Below are 19,614 nucleotides of genomic sequence, written 5' to 3'. Positions count from 1 at the left end.
CATACATACTTAGAGGAGTCAGGACAGATTGATCCCTGTAAAGACCTTTTATCTGTACCATATAGCATCACATGTTGCTTTTAAATGCTACTGGTGCCTTAGATTGCATTTTGATTAGCCTTTCCCCAGGGCACACTCAAACTGCACTGACACACTGTCTGGCACGCACACACGCACCACGCACACACACACGCACCACGCACACACACACGCACCACGCACACACGCACCACACACACACACACACGCACACACACACGCACCACGCACACACACACGCACCACGCACACACACACGCACCACACACACACACGCACCACTCACACACACCTGTGCCTCTGAGAGTAATGTTGCTCTCGTCACCGGTGCTCTCAGGGGAGTCATTTGGGATTGTTGCCAAGGCAACCATGTGCCGCACCATGCAGACACACCCACACATCCCATCTGCCTGACAGCATCTCTCCTCCCTCGCCCTCCCTTGTTCGCTGACACAATCTCTCCCTTTCTCCCTCTACTCGCTATCCGCCTCGATTCTCCTTCCCCTTCACCTTGTCAACCATATTTTCTCCCTTACTCATTCTCTCCCTCCTTCTCTCTTCTGTTCTCATCCTATTTCTCTTTCATTCGTTCTTTCCATCTGAGCAGAGGTCGTTCAAGAGTTTAACTCCTGGCTCTCTGAACGGAAGGCGGAGCTAAAAGAATGTTCTGACCAATCAGGAGATGTCACCTCCCTGGGAAACAAGGTGGAGAGGCTAAAGGTACTGTCAATCATAGTTAACTGTTATGTGTTAACATTATTGTTACTACTGTGTTAGTCTATGCCATACTGCTTTAGTACCGCTCTAAACTATTCACCACCCTTCCCCTCCTGACCCCCAGGTGGCGCAGGAGCGTGTGGAGGAGGGTGAGCAGCACCTTGGCCAGGTGTGTGGCGAGTCAGAGAGGCTGCTGCTCCACCTGCCTAAGACGGGGTCGGGACAGGTGCAGGAGCGCCTCTCCTCCTGCCAGAGGGACTGGGAGGGGTACAAGGAGGGGTGCAGACAGACCCAACAAGACCTGGAGGAGGGAATCACCCTACTGACAGAGTGAGTGTGTTTGTGTGTATCTAGCAGGTGCTCCTCCTGCTAGAATATATTATCCTACCAGTATTGTAAGTGTGAGTTTGTGTAACACAAATAACCCTGTTTATTCTGAGAATGTAGAAGAATGATGTTGTTGTGTTGTGTGATGATGCTAGATCATTTCCCAAAGGATATCAAAGTGTTCTAACTAACTAACTAACTTGACTTGTTTTAGTTGTAGTCGTCATATTGGCACTGTTCCGCTTTCTCAGGTTTGAGGGCCGTGTGGAGGGACTAAGGGACTGGCTGGAACAGATGGAGCGTAGCCTGAAGAGAGAGCCTCCTCTGGGGGGAGAGGAGCAGCCAGGAGTCCCTGACAGCACTGACGAGCTGGAAAGAGTGGAAGAGATCCACAGAAAGCTGCTGACAAAGAGGTTTGTGTGTGTTGTGTTCTAAACTAAAGAGCCTTAAATAGCACTGAGATGAGTCATTCATCTTGATAAGGCATGGTGGTGGTACATGTTGCTGTAATGTTGTTATTTTATTATCGGTAACTGACATACTGTATATACACGCACTGTATGCTAGTCAGTCATTAATTCACTTTAAGATGTTGCTTTACCATCTCTCTCTCCCCCAAGGAGTTCTCTGGATCGTCTCAGCCAGGAGGCCCAGTCTCTGCGTGAGGCAGGTCGAGGCTGTGGAGGGGAGGTGAAGGCCACAGCCCAGCTCCAGACCCACCACCAGACCTTGCTGCAGGGGACCAGGGAGCGCCTGAGAGGGTGCCTGGAGAGCCAGGCATTCGGAGAGACCCTGCATGGGGTGTGGCTTTGGCTGGAGGACATCCAGGAGCGTCTGGGAAGTCTGGGGAGCACTATGGGCAACAAAAAGGAGCTGGAAGAGAGGCTGGAGCAAGTGCAGGTATGTAAGGAGGGAGCCGTGCCACACACACACACACACACACACACACACACACACACACACACACTCACACACACACACACACACACACACACACACACACACACACACACACACACACACACACACACACACACACACACACACATACACTCACTCGGACACACACACACACACACACACACACACACACACACACACATACACTCACTCGGACACACACACACTCGGACACACATTTAAGACATTTGTTGATTTACACATCCTTTCACACACTCTCCGCATTCTGCATACACAACCACACACCCTGTGACTAGAGTAATACAATGCTGCAGTTCTTTGATCAGACACAAGAGAGCGCTGTTGTTTACTTCTGTACAGGAAGTCTTCCTGCCTGAACACAGTACTATAATACTGATCGTCCCCTCTGACCCTATTGTTGATCCATTCAGGACATCCTGCTTCTGAAGGGTGAGGGCGAGGTGAAGTTGAACATGGCGGTGGGGAAGGGTGAATTGGCCATCAGGAGCAACAGTGCGGTGGCGGGACAGGAAGTGATCCGCTCTCAGCTGCAGGAAGTGGAGGACGTATGGGCCACGCTGCTGGTGACCGCCATGAGCTGCCACAGGTAGAGACCCTTCCACGTCTCAACCCGGCACAGCCAGAAGACTGGCCACCCCTCAGAGCCTGGTTCCTCTCTAGGTTTCTTCCTAGGCTCCGGCCTTTCTAGGGAGTTTTTCCTAGCCACCGTGCTTCTACATCTGCATTGCTTGCAGTTTGTGGTTTTAGGCAGGGTTTCTGTATAGCACTTTGTGACATCAGCTGATGTAAAAAGGGCTTTATAAATACATTTGATTGATTGATTCCATTCACAATGTCAAACTTAAAGTAATCTGATAATAACCATAACATAACCTAAAGATTGTTTTGTAATCTTGAGATTTTACCTCACTTCAGCTGATGGTCAGTGCTGGCTTATTCTTGCTTGCCAGGCTTGGAGGCTGCTGGGAATGGGACCAGTATTGCCACAATAACATTAACGTCTATTAGATTTATCCTATTAAATTACCACTTGACTTTGGCTTTGTTATATTGAGTTTCCAAATGCCACACCCTTAGATGTGGTTTAAGACCACCTGTGTTAGCGATCTCTTCTGGATTGTATTCATCATATCATATTTATGTCTAAATACCATTAATTACAATTAGGTTCCGAACATAATGAGAGGTATTTGTCTCTTTGTGTATGTGTCTGTCGTGTGTGTGTGTGTGTTAATTGAGTGGTTATTGCCCCTCCTGCTAGAATTGATTGATCTCATTAGGGACTAAATGGAGGATGGCAAGCAAGAGGGATCTCACATGGGGTGTGTGTGTGTGTGTGTGTGTTTAAGGAGGGGAGGGTTTTTAGTGGGAGCCAAGGGGTGGCAGTTTGTGTATGTGTGTGTGTGTGTGTGTGTGTGTGTATGTGTGTGTGTGTGTGTGTGTGTGTGTGTGTGTGTGTGTGTGTGTGTGTGTGTGTGTGTGTGTGTGTGTGTGTGTGTGTGTGTGTGTGTGTGATATATCTCTTATATCCATCTAATAAAATGTGCCTGTATATTTGTCTACATTTTAATACACATCTACAATATATCTCACCTCTGTATTATTCCATACGTCTCATCTCTCCTAGTCGTCTGGAGTGGACGGTGGCCCAGTGGGGGTGTTACCTGGACAGTGAGGCCCAGCTGCAGTGCTGGTTGGAGGCAGTGGAGGGGGACATATGTGGCCCTCTCATCCCCCAGCCTGGCCTCAGAGAGAAGGCTTCCCAGCTGGAGAGACTGCAGACCCTGCTGGCTGACCTCCAGGAACACCAGGGGTCCCTATCCAGTCTGGAGGAGAGGGCGGCAGAGCTCTTCAAGAAGACCGGGGATGCAGCTTTCAGCCAGGAGGCCCGCGCTGAGTTGCAGGGGCAGTTTGATGACCTCATAGCACTCGTAGAGGTGAGGAAGTTGTTTGTGGTGTTGGCTGGATCGTCATCTTGACCAATGTTGTTGTTTTGGGGAACCGTTGGTTAAGATGATTGATGTTTGTGACTGTCCCTATCCTTTAGGAGAGGGTGGGACTATCAGAGGGCGTGGTCAGGGAACACCAGCAGTACCTGGAGACTGTGAGGGAGCTCACTGATTGGCTGATGTCAGCAGGGGAGGAACTACAGCGCTGGTCTGATACATTGGGAGACTCCGTCTCATTACAGAGGAGGCTATCAGAAGTGCGGGTAAGAGGACTCCAGAATAAACTATACCCTGGTTCTAAATCAACCCCTAGCCACTTTACTTCCCTAACTCATCACCTGCACTAGCTAAACTTTTAGTATTTGGTATTTTATTAGGATCCCCAGGAGCTGTGGCGATAGCAGCAGCTACTCTTTCTGGGGTCCACAAAAATATAGAGCATAATGTAGTACGTTAACAGGCAAGATCAACTCAAGGACAGAACTACATAAATGTAAATACATAAATCTCTCTAGACAACCTTGTGCTTCTTGTCATAGAATGTCTACATGTTCATTTACTCATTAAACAGAGTGAGACGTATTCATTAAACAAAGTGAGACGTATTCTATTTCGTACTCCACACATTTCTGACGGCTCAATTGTTCAAATATCCTGTGAAAAGGAACAAGAGAATTGCTGTTCACATTTTCCCCTGTTAGTCGATCCCTCCTTCTGCAATTACAGAGGCGAAAAAATGTGTGCGAACATATTGATTTGCATTTTTATTCACACGCTGGGTCTCAATGATCACATTATAAGTGTGTGTGTGCCGTGTGTGTGTGTGTGTGTGTGTGTGCCGTGTGTGTGTGTGTGTGTGTGTGTGTGTGTGTGTGTGTGTGTGTTTAATGAAACAGAAATATAAATGCATGTAGTTCCCTGTACTGTATACACAGTACCTGCTGCATTTCTATTTGTGTGAGCACTCAAAGTGGTCATTTCTCCCCGTTGGCGCCTGAATGTGGCTTTCCTCTTTTATTCCCTCCATCAGGTTGCTGCTATCACACTAAAGTGTTAGCTTTTCACACTCTCTGCCTCTCCAGCCACTCCAATCTGAGCAAGAGAGAGGGGGAGAGAGAGAAAAGAAGAGAGAGAGAAGAGGAAAGAGAGAGAAAAATGAAGAGAGAGAAAATGAGAGAGAGAGAAAAATGAAGAGAGAGAAAAGAGGAAAGAGAGAGAAAAATGAAGAGAGAGAAAAGGGGAGAGAGAGAGAAAAGAGGAGAGAGAAAAATGAAGAGAGAGAAAAATGAAGAAAGAGAAAAGAGGAGAGAGAGAGAGAAAAATGAAGAGAGAGAAAAGAGGAGAGAGAGAGAAAAGAGGAGAGAGAGAAAAGGGGCGAGTGAATGAGTGGTAGAGAGAGAAAAAGAGCAGAAGAAGAAAATGAGAGCTGGAAAGAAGGGAAAAATAAGAGGGAGAAAAGGAAATAATATGAGTGAGAAGATACAGTGAGGGAGGGAGAGAGAGAGTAAGGTATATAAGGAGGAAAAAGCCCTACCCTATAGGCTGCCTTAAATAGAATCAGCATTAGAATCAAAGACGTTTGCGACAGCAGTGCCAGTTACCGTAGCAACTTTTGTTCTTCTCCCTCTCTCCCTCCATCCCTCCACCCCCCTCCCTCCATCCCTCCATCCCCCTCCCTCCTTCCCTTCACGTAATCAGGAGCGGGTGGAGTGTCGGTTGCTGGAGGGCCGTGATCGTCTCAGTCGCGTGCGTCGGAGCAGTGGAGCCACAGCTGAACACACAGCGGCTGGAGGGTGTGAGGCCATGGACCGCCAGCTAGGGGCGCTAGCCCAGGCTCTAGAGCAGTGGGAGGGGGCCGCCCTGAGAGCCCGCGACGGCCTGGAAAGGGCCCTCACCACGGCAACAGAGCAGGAACAGGAGTACGAGCGTCTGACCGCCAGGATGGAGGAGGAGCTTAGGGAGCTTGATGGGCGGCTAAAGGGGTGGAGCCAGGAGCTGAGCAGAGCGGAGGGAAGGAGCATTGGGGAGGAGGCAGTGGAGGGGTGGCAGCAGGCTAAGGTAAGGGCTGTGTTAAAAGGTACACTGTAGTGTAGACCAAGGCTCTTCAAGGTGGAGCTATGATGATGATAACAACGATAATGATGGGGCCTTATTCAATAGGTAATGCAAAGCCATGTTTGACCTGTCTTGTGCTGTGAGAAAATGTTTTCAGTAAAGCTGGCAGAGAAAGTCTGATCGATGTTGTCACACACATACTGTACACACACACACACACATTATTTCTCTGTCAGTAATTATCCATTTGATTTGTAAATCCAGACATAAAACAGATTAAATGTGTAAATGTGACGACTTAGGAGTGACAGCTACAATCCCCTCTCTCTCTCTCTCTCTCTCTCTCTCTCTCTCTCTCTCTCTCTCTCTCTCTTTCTCTCTCTCTCTCTCTCTCTCTCTCTCTCTCTCTCACTCTCTCTCTCTTTCTCACTCTCTCTCGCTCTCTCTCTCTCTCGCTCTCTCTATCTCGCTCTCTCTCTCTCGCTCTGTTTCTGTCACTCTCTTCACATCTCTTAATTTCTCCAGCGCCCCACTCACCCCCTCCCTTCTCTTTCTCCATTTTTCTCTCTTTTTTCTGTATTCTCTCTGACATTTGTATTCTCCTTCTCTCTCGGTCATTCTCTGTATATAAACGTGTCTAAACTGAAGTCTCCAGCAGTACAGTAATGTGTTTTCCTGCTGCCGAGGGACTCAGTCTAGTCCCAGTGTGTTTCTGTGGATGTGTTTCCTACTTCCCCCTTCCCTGTCCTGTGATTTACAACAAGCACAGGATGTTTAGAGTTTTCTCTCTGTTACGTCAAGGACTCTGTGGCTTAGCATTGGAATGTTAGTCGCCTTGATTTTCTCCCATTGTCTCTTTTGTCATTTCTTTGACGATCTTGATTTGGGGGCTGTTTTGGAAGAGAAGGAGAAGTCCTCCCTCTCCTCCTCTTCCCTGTTTCCTGTATCCAGCCTTGTTTATGTTATCAGTTTGTGTGAGCTCTCCTGCATCTGCACGAGCTGACAGCTGAATTCCACCGGGGGGAGAGGGAGGAGGGAGAGAGGGAGGGGGGAGAGAGGGAGGAGGGAGAGAGCGAGTGTGAAAGAGAAAAACAGTGAAGTGAGGGAGCAGGGAGAATTAGGGAGGCTAGAAAGCGAGGGAGTAACAGGCAAAGAGAGAGAGTGAGAACTAGATAAATAAAGAGGCAGAGGGGAGGAGAGAGCAACGAGTTTAGATTGAGAAAGTGAGAGCGCACAGGCGAGGGGAGGAGAGAGGGAGGGACAGAGGCAGAATCCAGGGAGAAAAGGAGAGAGAACTGGGAGTCTAAGCAATGTGAGTAGAACTTGAGAGTGTGAGAGAGAGAGAGAGAGAGAGAGAGAGAGAGAGAGGGGGAAAAGAGGCAGGGAGGGAGGAGGGGAGTGTTCAGTGGAGGAGCGAAAGAGCGAGGCATTTTCATATTTTTATGGGAGGAGTGAAATAATCATGACTGTGTGAGTGCAGAATGTGAGGCATGTCGAGGAGAGCGGGAGAGGAGAGCTTTATCCAGGCTCCTTCCTGCCTGCAACGGCCATGCTCCCTGAAGAACAGAAATGCTATTGTACCAACAGTGCCTGAGGACTGAGAAGGAGCACACTAGGGAGTGAATGGAAGTGTGTGTGTGTGTGTGTGTGTGTGTGACTAGGGTTATGCAGATCCGACCCTCCGCAGATCTGCCTGGCCTTGACACACTCTGACACACAGAACACACGGAGCTGAGCTGAGCTTGGTGTTCTCTCTCTGGGTCTGTATGTTTTCAGGAGACACTGGAGGGCTTGCTGAGTGCTGAGCCCATGGCAGACAGGCTGAAGGCTCAACTCAATGACCTGGTCCGCTACTCCAGAGACCTGGGACCCCACTCAGACAGGGTCACTGCTCTCATCAAACAACACAACAGGTAGGTGTGTGTGTACTTGTATTTATGTATTATCCCTAATCCAAGGCAGCAGCTACTCTTCCTTGGGTCCAGCAAAATACAATATATTTCACAACAGATTTCACAACACATTAAGTGTGTGCCCTCAGGCCACTACTCTACTACCACATATCTACAACACAAAAACCCTGTGTGCGTGTGTGTATGTTATCATGTGTCAGTGTATAATGGTGTCTAAACTGAAGTCTCCAGCAGTACAGTAATGTGTGTGTGTTGTAACGGGTTAAAGGTGACAGGGAACAAGGGACAAGCGAGACAGAGGCACCGGTTGCTAGGAGACCTCCATCCTCCTTTCCTCTCCATCTCTCTCTGTGTTTTTGTTTTGGTGTTGTTTCCCGGTTTCATTTTCTGCCAGACTAACTGTGCTGTCGAAGGAAAGCAAAGCTAATTCATGCTGTCTTATTTACATGCAGATACATTGCACGCTTGTGTATATTGACGGATGTGTAACTGCCTGTTATTGGGTCCGTATGTATGCCTGCACCCATTTATCTCTTGTTGGTAAACATGTCACGTGGTGCTGTTCAGAGAAAAAACAAGACTTTAGGAATAACATGATGAATTAATTCACTTGTATTTACATACTACTTCCGTTTGTTCTATATGCCTTAGCTTGTTTACCTGAATGTAATGCCTTAGACTTGAATGTATGTAACACAGAACAATATCTGTCCGGGTCATCACTAGAACAAAGAGATCGTTTATGGCTGGATGACCCTTGAGTCAAGTCTATTCAGAGGTAGGTGAGGTGAACTTGTCATACGGACAACCCTTTCTCTAGGTTGAAGGTGAAGCTTCCACAGACTCAGCATCTGCGCTGTTTGCATTAGGTGTTGTGGACGGAGAGAGAGAGCGAGGGAGAGGGCAGCCCTCCTCCTTTGCCCTCCTCCGTTCCTCTTCAAATTTCGTCTGTCACAGCAGTTAAAAGTGCTTCCTACACACATGTTCATTCCCACTGTGAAGGCCCCCTCTAAGCCTCAAGCACCATTAACACTCAAGGGTGTGTGTGTGTGTGTGTGTGCCTTGTTGTCAGTTTCTCACACCCCCCCCCCTCCCTTGGACAGTACCTGTCATTGAAACATGTGTCTTCTCACCTTGTTCTCTATCTCCTCTCATCCCTCTCGTCCTCCATATCTCCCCCTTTCCTTCACACGCTGCCCTCTCTATCTGATCCTGTCTCGTTCATTCATCAATATTCTCCTTGCATCCATCTCCATCCCTCTTTCTCTACCTAACACATTGTCACCCTCTGGCCTCCCCTTCATCCCCTTTATGTATGGTAACTCTACACCAACCTATCTGTACTCCCTTCTTCTTCCTCCTCCTCTGAACCCTAACCCCCACACATGCTCTCTCAACCCCCACACATGCTCTCTCAACCCCCACACATGCTCTCTCAACCCCCACACATGCTCTCTCAACCCCCACACATGCTCTCTCAACCCCCCCCCACATGCTCTCTCAACCCCCACACATGCTCTCTCAACCCCCACCGCCCCCCCAAAGTCATACCTTCCACTTCAACCACTTCTCCATTCCTCCATCTGCCCATCCTTCTCCCTCTGTCTCTCCATCTGCCCATCCTTCTCCCTCTGTCTCTCCATCTGCTTATCCTTCTCCCTCTGTCTCTCCATCTGCCCATCCTTCTCCCTCTGTCTCTCCATCTGCCCATCCTTCTCCCTCTATATCTCCATCTGCCCATCCTTCTCCCTCTGTCTCTCTCCATCTGCCCATCCTTCTCCCTCTGTCTCTCCATTTGCCCATCCTTCTCCCTCTGTCTCTCCATCTGCCCATCCTTCTCCCTCTGTCTCTCCATCTGCCCATCCTTATCCCTCTGTCTCTCCATCTGCCCATCCTTCTCCCTCTGTCTCTCCATCTGCCCATCCTTCTCCCTCTGTCTCTCCATCTGCCCATCCTTCTCCCTCTGTCTCTCTATCTGCCCATCCTTCTCCCTCTGTCTCTCCATTTGCCCATCCTTCTCCCTCTGTCTCTCCATCTGCCCATCCTTCTCCCTCTATCTCTCTCCATTTGCCCATCCTTCTCCCTCTGTCTCTCTATCTGCCCATCCTTCTCCCTCTGTCTCTCTATCTGCCCATCCTTCTCCCTCTGTCTCTCTATCTGCCCATCCTTCTCCCTCTATCTCTCTCCATTTGCCCATCCTTCTCCCTCTGTCTCTCTATCTGCCCATCCTTCTCCCTCTGTCTCTCTATCTGCCCATCCTTCTCCCTCTGTCTCTCCATCTGCCCATCCTTCTCCCTCTATCTCTCTCCATTTGCCCATCCTTCTCCCTCTGTCTCTCTATCTGCCCATCCTTCTCCCTCTGTCTCTCTATCTGCCCATCCTTCTCCCTCTGTCTCTCTATCTGCCCATCCTTCTCCCTCTGTCTCTCCATCTGCCCATCCTTCTCCCTCTATCTCTCTCCATTTGCCCATCCTTCTCCCTCTGTCTCTCTATCTGCCCATCCTTCTCCCTCTGTCTCCCTTCATCATTACAAACATGATCATATCTACGTATGTTATATACAGGATGTAAGGAAACCTATAGCTTTGCTGTCACTTTCCCTTCTGTTCATTGTTGTTAGGTATATTATGGCAACCTTGTGATTCTCCCTCTATCTCTCCATCTATCCATCCATCTCTCTCTCTCTCCTTCAGTCTGAGTCTGCGTGCATCCAGAGAGTGCCAGAATAAGGAGCGTCTGCTGGAGCAGAGGTTCAGAGCAGCCCTCAGGGACTTCCAACAGTGGCTGGTCAACGTTAAGATCAGCACGGCCAAGTGTTTCGACATCCCCCAGAGTGTCACTGAGGCCTCCACTGGCCTACTGAGGATACAGGTGAGATGTTTCATCCTTTACGGACCTTTAATTACTTCTAATATACAGTCAATTACCTTTATCAGAATACATCATTAGCAAAATACAGAATCTCATACGTCCATAGTGAGTGGTCAGGGGGGTGTCCCCCCTCAGTTTGCCCGCTGTAGAGTGTCCTCTGGCAGGCTTGGCTGAGGGGCTGGGTCTGGTGTGGGATGGAGGTGCTGGAGCTGGGCTCAGGGCCAAGGAGCTTGAGTGAAAGCTTCACAGCAGGCCTCTCTCTCTCTCTCTCTCTCTCTCTCTCTCTCTCTCTCTCTCTCTCTCTCTCTCTATCTATCTATCTATCTATCTATCCTAATATATATGCCTCTCTTTATTTCTCTCTTTATTTCTCTCGCTACCCCCTCTCTCTTGATGTCTCTGAAGCTGTCAGGCATGACAGTGTGACAGGCTCTTTAGAGGTCCCTAGGTGCCAGTCAGTGAGTCAGAGACAGGGCCTTGTCCATCAGGCTAGATAACACCACTCCTGTCAGGTAATTAACTCACAGACCTCAACTATCTGCAGGTGAGACAGTAACACAACAAAGATCAAGGAATACACAGTGGAAGACCAGTTCTCCCAGGCTGAGAAAGGGCACATTGCAAGGAATAAAAAAAAAGTGCATTTATGTTCTTCTTGTCCTGGAGTACATGTAAACTTTCTGGATGTGTATTTCCAGAGCTCTGGGTGAGAGGGGATAGTAGAGGATTTATTTCGTCTGCTAAATGACTTAAATGTAAAATAGTAGAGGATATATTTCTAGAGCTCTGGGTAAGAGGGGATAGTAGAGGATATGTTTCTAGAGCTCTGGGTAAGAGGGGATAGTAGAGGGTGTATTTCTAGAGCTCTGGGTGAGAGGGGATGGTAGAGGGTATATTTCTAGAGCTCTGGGTAAGAGGGGATAGTAGAGGATATATTTCTAGAGCTCTGGGTAAGAGGGGATAGTAGAGGATATATTTCTAGAGCTCTGGGTAAGAGGGGATAGTAGAGGATATATTTCTAGAGCTCTGGGTAAGAGGGGACAGTAGAGGATATATTTCTAGAGCTCTGAGTAAGAGGGGATAGTAGAGGATATATTTCTAGAGCTCTGGGTAAGAGGGGATGGTAGAGGTTGTATTTCTAGAGCTCTGGGTGAGAGGGGATGGTAGAGGATTTATTTTTTGAGCTCTGGGTAAGAGGGGATGGTAGAGGGTGTATTTCTAGAGCTCTGGGTGAGATGGGATGGTAGAGGGTATATTTCTAGAGCTCTGGGTGAGAGGGGATGGTAGAGGATATATTTCTAGAGCTCTGGGTAAGAAGGGATAGTAGAGGATATATTTGTAGAGCTCTGGGTGGGAGGGGATGGTAGAGGATATATTTTTAGAGCTCTGGGTAAGAGGGGATAGTAGAGGATATATTTCTAGAGCTCTGGGTGAGAGGGGATGGTAGAGGATACATTTTTAGAGCTCTGGGTAAGAGGGGATGTAGAGGATATATTTCTAGAGCTCTGGGTGAGAGGTGATGGTAGAGGATATATTTCTAGAACTCTGGGTAAGAGGGGATATTAGAGGATATATTTCTAGAGCTCTGGGTGAGAGGGGATGGTAGAGGATATATTTTTAGACCTCTGGGTAAGAGGGGATGTAGAGGATATATTTCTAGAGGTCTGGGTGAGAGGTGATGGTAGAGGATATATTTCTAGAACTCTGGGTAAGAGGGGATAGTAGAGGATATATTTCTAGAGCTCCGGGTGGGAGGGGATGGTAGAGGATATATTTCTAGAACTCTGGGTAAGAGGGGATATTAGAGGATATATTTCTAGAGCTCTGGGTGAGAGGATATGGTAGAGGGTATATTTCTAGAGCTCTGGGTGAGAGGGGATGGTAGAAGATATATTTTTAGATCTCTGGGTAAGAAGGGATGGTAGAGGATATATTTCTAGAGCTCTGGGTGAGAGGGGATGGTAGATGATATATTTCTAGAGCTCTGGGTAAGAGGGGATAGTAGAGGATATATTTCTAGAGCTCTGGGTGAGAGGTGATGGTAGAGGATATATTTCTAGAACTCTGGGTAATTTTTTAGAGGATATATTAGAGGATATATTTCTAGAGCTCTGGGTGAGAGGATATATTTTTTTAGAGCTCTGGGTGAGAGGGATATATTTCTAGGTAGAGGTAGAGGATATATTTCTAGAGCTCTGGGTGAGAGGGGATGGTAGAGATATATTTTTAGATCTCTGGGTAAGAATGGGATGGTAGAGGATATATTTCTAGAGCTCTGGGTTGAGGGGGATGGTAGAGGATATATTTCTAGAGCTCTGGGTGAGCTCTCTGGGTAAGAGGGGTAGATATATTTCTAGAGCTCTGGGTGGGAGGGGATAGGATATATTTCTAGAGCTCTGGGTAAGAGGGGATAGTAGAGGATATATTTCTAGAGCTCTGGGTGAGGGTGAGAGGGGATCTGGGAGGGGATATATTTATTTCTAGAGCTCTGGGTGAGAGGGGATGGTAGAGGATATATTTCTAGAGCTCTGGGTAGAGGATATCTGGGTAAGAGGGGATATTTATTTCTAGAGCTCTCTGGGTAAGAGGGATGGCTAGAGGATATATTTTTCTAGAGCTCTGGGTGAGAGGGGGTAAGAGGGATATTAGAGGATATATTTCTAGATGGGTAGAGGATATATTTTCTAGAGCTCTGGGTAAGAGGGGATGGTAGAGGATATATTTCTAGAGGTCTGGGTGAGAGGGGATGGTAGAGGATATATTTCTAGAACTCTGGGTGAGAGGGGATATTAGAGGATATATTTTTCTAGAGCTCTGGGTGGGAGGAGGATGGTAGAGGATATATTTCTAGAACTCTGGGGGTGAAGATGGTAGAGGATATTATATAGAGGATATATTTCTAGAGCTCTGGGTGAGAGGATATGGTAGAGGATATATTTCTAGAGCTCTGGGTGAGAGAGGGGGTGATGGTAGAATATATATTTTAGATCTCTGGGTAAGAAGGGATGGTAGAGGATATATTTCTAGAGCTCTGGGTGAGAGGGGATGGTAGATGATATATTTCTAGAGCTCTGGGTAAGAGGGGATAGTAGAGGATATATTTCTAGAGCTCTGGGTGGGAGGGGATGGTAGAGGATATATTTTTAGAGCTCTGGGTAAGAGGGGATGTAGAGGATATATTTCTAGAGCTCTGGGTGAGAGGGGATGGTAGAGGGTATATTTCTAGAGCTCTGGGTGAGAGGGGATGGTAGAGGATATATTTCTAGAGCTCTGGGTGAGAGGTGATGGTAGAGGATATATTTCTAGAGCTCTGGGTAAGAGGGGATATTAGAGGATATATTTCTAGAGCTCTGGGTGAGAGGATATGGTAGAGGGTATATTTCTAGAGCTCTGGGTGAGAGGGGATGGTAGAAGATATATTTTTAGATCTCTGGGTAAGAAGCGATGGTAGAGGATATATTTCTAGAGCTCTGGGTAAGAGATGGTAGATGGTAGAGGGTTTTTCTAGAGATTTTGGGTTCTATTTCCAGAGGTCTGTGGGTGAATGGGGCTGTAAAGGGGATGTTGAAAGGAATATGGGATCAGTCATGTATTATTTATTATTGACTTGGTGGGGAATGTGGAACAATGTTTCCACATGGCTGACCTCTAGGAGGGCCAGTGTGAGGGGGTAGAGGGGGTAGACGCCAACACTGCATTGTGTCATGCTTAATTGGTGCTATACCATTACATTGGCAGGGAGAGAGAAACACAGAGATGAAGTGTGAGTGAGAGGGGAGATATGAGGGAGAGAGAGAGAGACAAGCAAAAATAGAAAATGAGAGAGAGTGAGAGGAGAGAAAGCATGTGTGTGTGTGTGTGTGTGTGTGTGTGTGTGTGTGTGTGTGTGTGTGTGTGTGTGAGAGGAGACAAGCGAAAATAGAAAATGAGAGAGAGTGTGGGAGTGCTGTGGCTGAAGTGTGTGTGATGTGCTAACTGCACAGATGGTGGAGCGGTCCCTGCTGTGTCGCTGTCACCGGCTCAGCTCTCAGGGAGGAGGTGCTGCTGAGGGGCAGGGGGGCTACTAGCTGAGGAGAACGGCTAACGGGAGGGAGGGGGAGGGGGGAGGGGGTGGGAGGTCGCGTCAAACCCACGCCTTTCAGACTCACTGAGTCCTCTCATCTGTGATCACCTCCCTGGGTCTGACCCCGCCCCCTATTTCTGTTGCCAATAAAAAATGAATAATTAGAACATTTATGTTGACTAGCTAGTAGTTTCTGTGCTCTGCGCATTAACCAGTGTTTTATTACAGTACATTGTTCCACCTAATTAGTGGGTGTATTGATGATGATGCAGTTAGATGATAAGCACCTTCTATCCATTGTAATTATTCATTTTAAATTCTAACTCCCCCTTTTCTCTCCTTCTCTTGCTCTCTTTGTGTCTGTAGGAGTTTCTGAATGACAGGGAGCATGGCCAGGCCAGACTGAGTGCAGTGGGGACCAGTGGAGAGCTGCTCATGGCTGTCGTGCCTAAAGACAGAGAGGAGGGGGTCAAGGCCAAGGTGGCTAACGCCAGAGACGACTGGAAGAGCCTCATGACCAACCTTCAGATGAGAGAGACTGCGCTAAAGGTGAATAGTGTGTGTGTGTGTGTGTGTGTGTGTGTGTGTGTGTGTGTGTGTGTGTGTGTGTGTGTGTGTGTGTGTGTGTGTGTGTGTGTGTGTGTGTGTGTGTGTGTGTGTGTGTGTGTGTGTGTGTGTGTGTGTGTGTGTGTGTGTGTGTGTGCGTGTGTGTGTGTTCGTGTGCGTTTTATTGACAGATGACTGACTGTATCTATAAATGTGACGTTGTCAGAACCTGCAGTCTCAGATGAGAGACTTTGAGGTCAGCACTGAGCCGCTCCAGGATTGGCTGAACAGCACTGAGGTCATAGTACAGGAGAGCAGCGCTCGACTACATGACCTCCCTGCCAAGAGACAGGAGCTTAGCAAGTTACAGGTACACCCCTACCCCTTCCTGGTTCTGCCAAATTGACCACACAACTACAATCCATTTTTGGGGAGTGGGTCACATTGTATTGGAAAGCCATGGGATGTTTAATATGAAACTTGTAATACAATCTTTAGATAGTAGGTACCCTTCTCAGAGGGGCATAATGGGTTGTAGCATGCATGTTAGGGACCCTTACTAAGTGGACAAAATAGACTTTGTTACTCTATGTAGTACTGCTACCATGACTCCTTACCTCCACGCTCAACATCAAACACCTCTTCCTGCCAGTCCTCAGAACCACCTAGTGCCTCCCTTCCCCTAACTTACAGACGGGTACCAAAACTAATAACACACAACAATGGTGGCCAGTTACATAAAACCCAATAGAACAGCGTACACCTAGTCTGGTTTATTTCTTTATGGACTCAGTTCAGTTCATTGTGTGTTATTGAACTCTGTCTTTTTTGTTTTCTAAGCTCATGCTTTCTGTCAGTACAGTTTATTTAGTGAAATAACTGACTGGATTCAGTTGGGAGAGAAGATGGATGTAGTTATACCTAAGATACATTATGTCCCTTAAGCAAGTCTGAAATCAATTTAGAGCATACTGGGACCTATAATTACATTTATCAACCACCGCTGGATGAGATTAGAGCAGCATTTTGACACAATAGTCTGAGGATAAATCCAAAATCTAATTAATTTCCTTTTTATTCTGCGTGGCTAAAAAGCCCTTTTCAGGATACGATAACGGCCCTAGCCACGGTTCGCCCAGACAAAAAAGAGAGGGACAGTAGGAAAGATGAACCTGACAAAGGAAATAATAAATATCCAGCGAATCTGAACGCTCTGCCCCTTATTGTTGTTGCTATTTCTGTATTTAATCTGTCGCCTGTTGTAGCGCTTTTGTTTCTCGCCTGCCTTTTGTCAATAACATCTCCCCGAAGCTCTACTGTACAATACAATACAATCTGTTTGTCTGATCCCTACGCTACCAATACCCCCTCCCTCTATCATACTTTCCCCTTCTCTCAGCATCCTTCAGCCTTGACTCCTCTCCCCCTGTTATGTTCTGTTGTATCTACCTGACGAACCATGGGCTTTAAAAAAATAATAACATCAAGAGATGTTGTGGATGCTATTTAAGATGTTGTGGTTTTCCCCTTGTCTTATCCATGTATGTTAATGTTTCTCTGTCTCTGTGATGTGGCATGTGTCCCCCTTCCTACCCCTACCCTGTGGGCCCCTGGTGTACCCCAATCCCTCCATGCCTCCTACCCCAACCTCAACCAACAAATCCTCCCTACTTTTTCCCCCTTCCCTCTACCCCAAACGTCTACCGCCCCAACCCTCAACCACCATACCCTTTCCTTCTACCTCCCCGGACTGGCCACCCCGGTCCTGTGGTCCTCCGGTCCCCACCCCCCAGCGTGTGTTGGAGGAGCTGTCATGTCGTGAGGCTGAGCTGGGCAAGCTGAGGGAGAGGGCCCACCGGCTCTGGGAGGGCCAGGCTGCAGGGAAGGGCTTCGTCCACCGTGTGTCCCAGCTGTCTGCACAGTACCTAGCCCTCAGCAACCTGACCAAGGTAATACTAGACCCCCACCTACCTCCTGTTACCCCTTCTGTCACCCCTCTCTGTTACCCTTGGCTGGCGTAGGTCTGGCAATGGCTTGGAAGTGTTCCCTGCTTCATGCATGCTCTACTCCAAGTCAAACCTGTTGTTGGGATGTGTGTACTGTATGTCAAAGCATAGTGGTTACTCTGCAGTTTTCTGTATCTGTCTCTTGCTATTTTCATGTATGCTGCTGTGTCATGTATTTGCAAATGACTGAACACAACACGGCAATACATGAATCAAGTGTGAATCTGCTACTTTCAGCAAAAAAAATCACTACTACATTATATGTGTCAGCACATTCCATCAACAACTTATGAGAGCCTGCAAAGCATGATGATGTCTCCCTAGAGCCTACATCCCTGAAGAACTGCTTAAATATACTGAGTACATACATACACACTAGTAATTCGATATTAAACTGATTATGACAGTAAGCCAAGTATGGAAATAGTCATGCAAACATCTTACTCTGCTTATCTTAATTGGTGTAAAGTCAAAATCAAAGTAAGTAAATATGCCAATTGAAACACCTGGTTTTCTGAGCAATATTTTGAATTATTAGGATTTGTAAGCAGCTTAATAGGCATTCCAGTGGTGTATTTGATCTGCTTATGGATTGGACCCTTCATCTCAATTTCCGCCTAAAATGACATAGCTCAGGACCTGAAGCATGTTCTTGATACTATTTAAAAGGAAACACTTTAAAGTTTGTGGCGATGTGAAATTAATGTAGGAGAATATAACACATTAGATCTGGTAAAATATTAAACAAACAAAAAAACGTTTTATATTTTTTATTTTTGTTGCATCATCTTGGAATTGCTGAACAAGGCCGTACATTGACATAGGAAGCTGGGTGTGATTTCGATGTTGTCCACAAGAGGGCAGCAGTGTGTGTGCAAAGTTTCAGGCTCATACATTCAAGAATGAGAGATCAACATAATATTTTGTATCAAGTCTCCCAGGTGTCCCTCGAGCCCAAATGTATAAAAGGTACTAACCTTCACACCTCTAGATGGCTGGGCGGGGGTGGGTGTGGAGCCAGAGACAGCAAAGGGGTCAGACAGGAGGATACAGGTCATACATTTGAATGAGTGGGGGATGGAGGAGTCTCTACCACTATTGAGGATAAAAAATGCATCTGTTAGAACCCAAGTTTACTATTACTTAATCAATACATCAAATACACAACACATATCTATAAACATATATATATTATAGAGTATGGGTAACATAATCACTATAATGAAATATGTGGACCAATAGGCTATAAGACTCAAAAACCATAGCCACAGCATGTCATAGCCAACATAACATACACAGGCTATACTAATACATTGTATTCCTCAGATCTATATATTATAAACTCAGCAAAAAATGAAATGTCCTCTCACTGTCAACTGTGTTTATTTTCAGCGAACTTTTTGTATGAATATAACAAGAACTGAGACATAAACTGAACAAGTTCCACAGAAATGCAATAATGTGTCCCTGAACAAAGGGGGTTCAAAATCAAAAGTAACAGTCAGTATCTGGTGTGGCCACCAGCTGCATTAAGTACTGCAGTGCATCTCCTCCTAATGGACTGCACCAGATTCTTGCTGTGAGATGTTACCCCACTCTTCCACCAAGGCACCTGCAAGTTCCCGGACAGTTCTGGAGGGAATGGCCCTAGCACTCACCCTCCAATCCAACAGGTCCCAGACGTGTTCAATGGGATTGAGATCCGGGCTCGTCGCTGGCCATGGCAGAACACTGACATTTCTGTCTTGCAGGAAATCACTCACAGAACGAGCAGTATGGCTGGTGGCATTGTCATGCTGGAGGGTCATGTCAGGATGAGCCTGCAGGAAGGGTACCACATGAGGGAGGAGGATGTCTTCCCTGTAATGCACAGCGTTGAGATTGCCTGCAATTAGTCTGATGATGCTGTGACACACGGCCCCAGACCATCCACCTCCAAATCGATCCCGCTCCAGAGTACAGGCCTCGTTGTAACGCTCATTCCTTCGACGATAAACGCGAATCCGACCATCGCCCCTGGTGAGACAAAACCACGACTCGTCAGTGAAGAGCACTTTTTGCCAGTCCTGTCTGGTCCAGAGACGATGGGTTTGTGCCCATAGGCAACGTTATTGCCAGTGTTGTCTGGTGAGGACCTGCCTTACAAATGGCCTACAAGCCCTCAGTCTAGCCTCTCAGCCTATTGC

General features: G+C 47.2%; 1 protein-coding gene across 1 annotated transcript in view; it reads left to right on the top strand.

The window, feature by feature from the left end:
- Positions 1-19,614, top strand: part of syne1a (spectrin repeat containing, nuclear envelope 1a) — a 195,971-nt gene that overhangs the window by 48,313 nt on the left and 128,044 nt on the right. The window contains 13 exon segments of the mRNA XM_065026966.1: positions 647-759; positions 881-1,086; positions 1,335-1,496; positions 1,704-1,983; positions 2,436-2,611; positions 3,653-3,962; positions 4,073-4,237; positions 5,673-6,032; positions 7,806-7,942; positions 10,636-10,813; positions 15,243-15,425; positions 15,649-15,792; positions 17,216-17,371. Coding sequence (XP_064883038.1) covers positions 647-759; positions 881-1,086; positions 1,335-1,496; positions 1,704-1,983; positions 2,436-2,611; positions 3,653-3,962; positions 4,073-4,237; positions 5,673-6,032; positions 7,806-7,942; positions 10,636-10,813; positions 15,243-15,425; positions 15,649-15,792; positions 17,216-17,371 — 2,570 coding nt within the window.

The sequence above is a fragment of the Oncorhynchus nerka genome, linkage group LG13 (genome assembly GCF_034236695.1).
Source record: "Oncorhynchus nerka isolate Pitt River linkage group LG13, Oner_Uvic_2.0, whole genome shotgun sequence".
Classification (NCBI taxonomy): Eukaryota; Metazoa; Chordata; class Actinopteri; order Salmoniformes; family Salmonidae; genus Oncorhynchus; species Oncorhynchus nerka.
The sequence above is the reverse complement of the archived record's forward strand: the minus strand, read 5'-3'. Positions and strand labels throughout refer to the sequence as shown.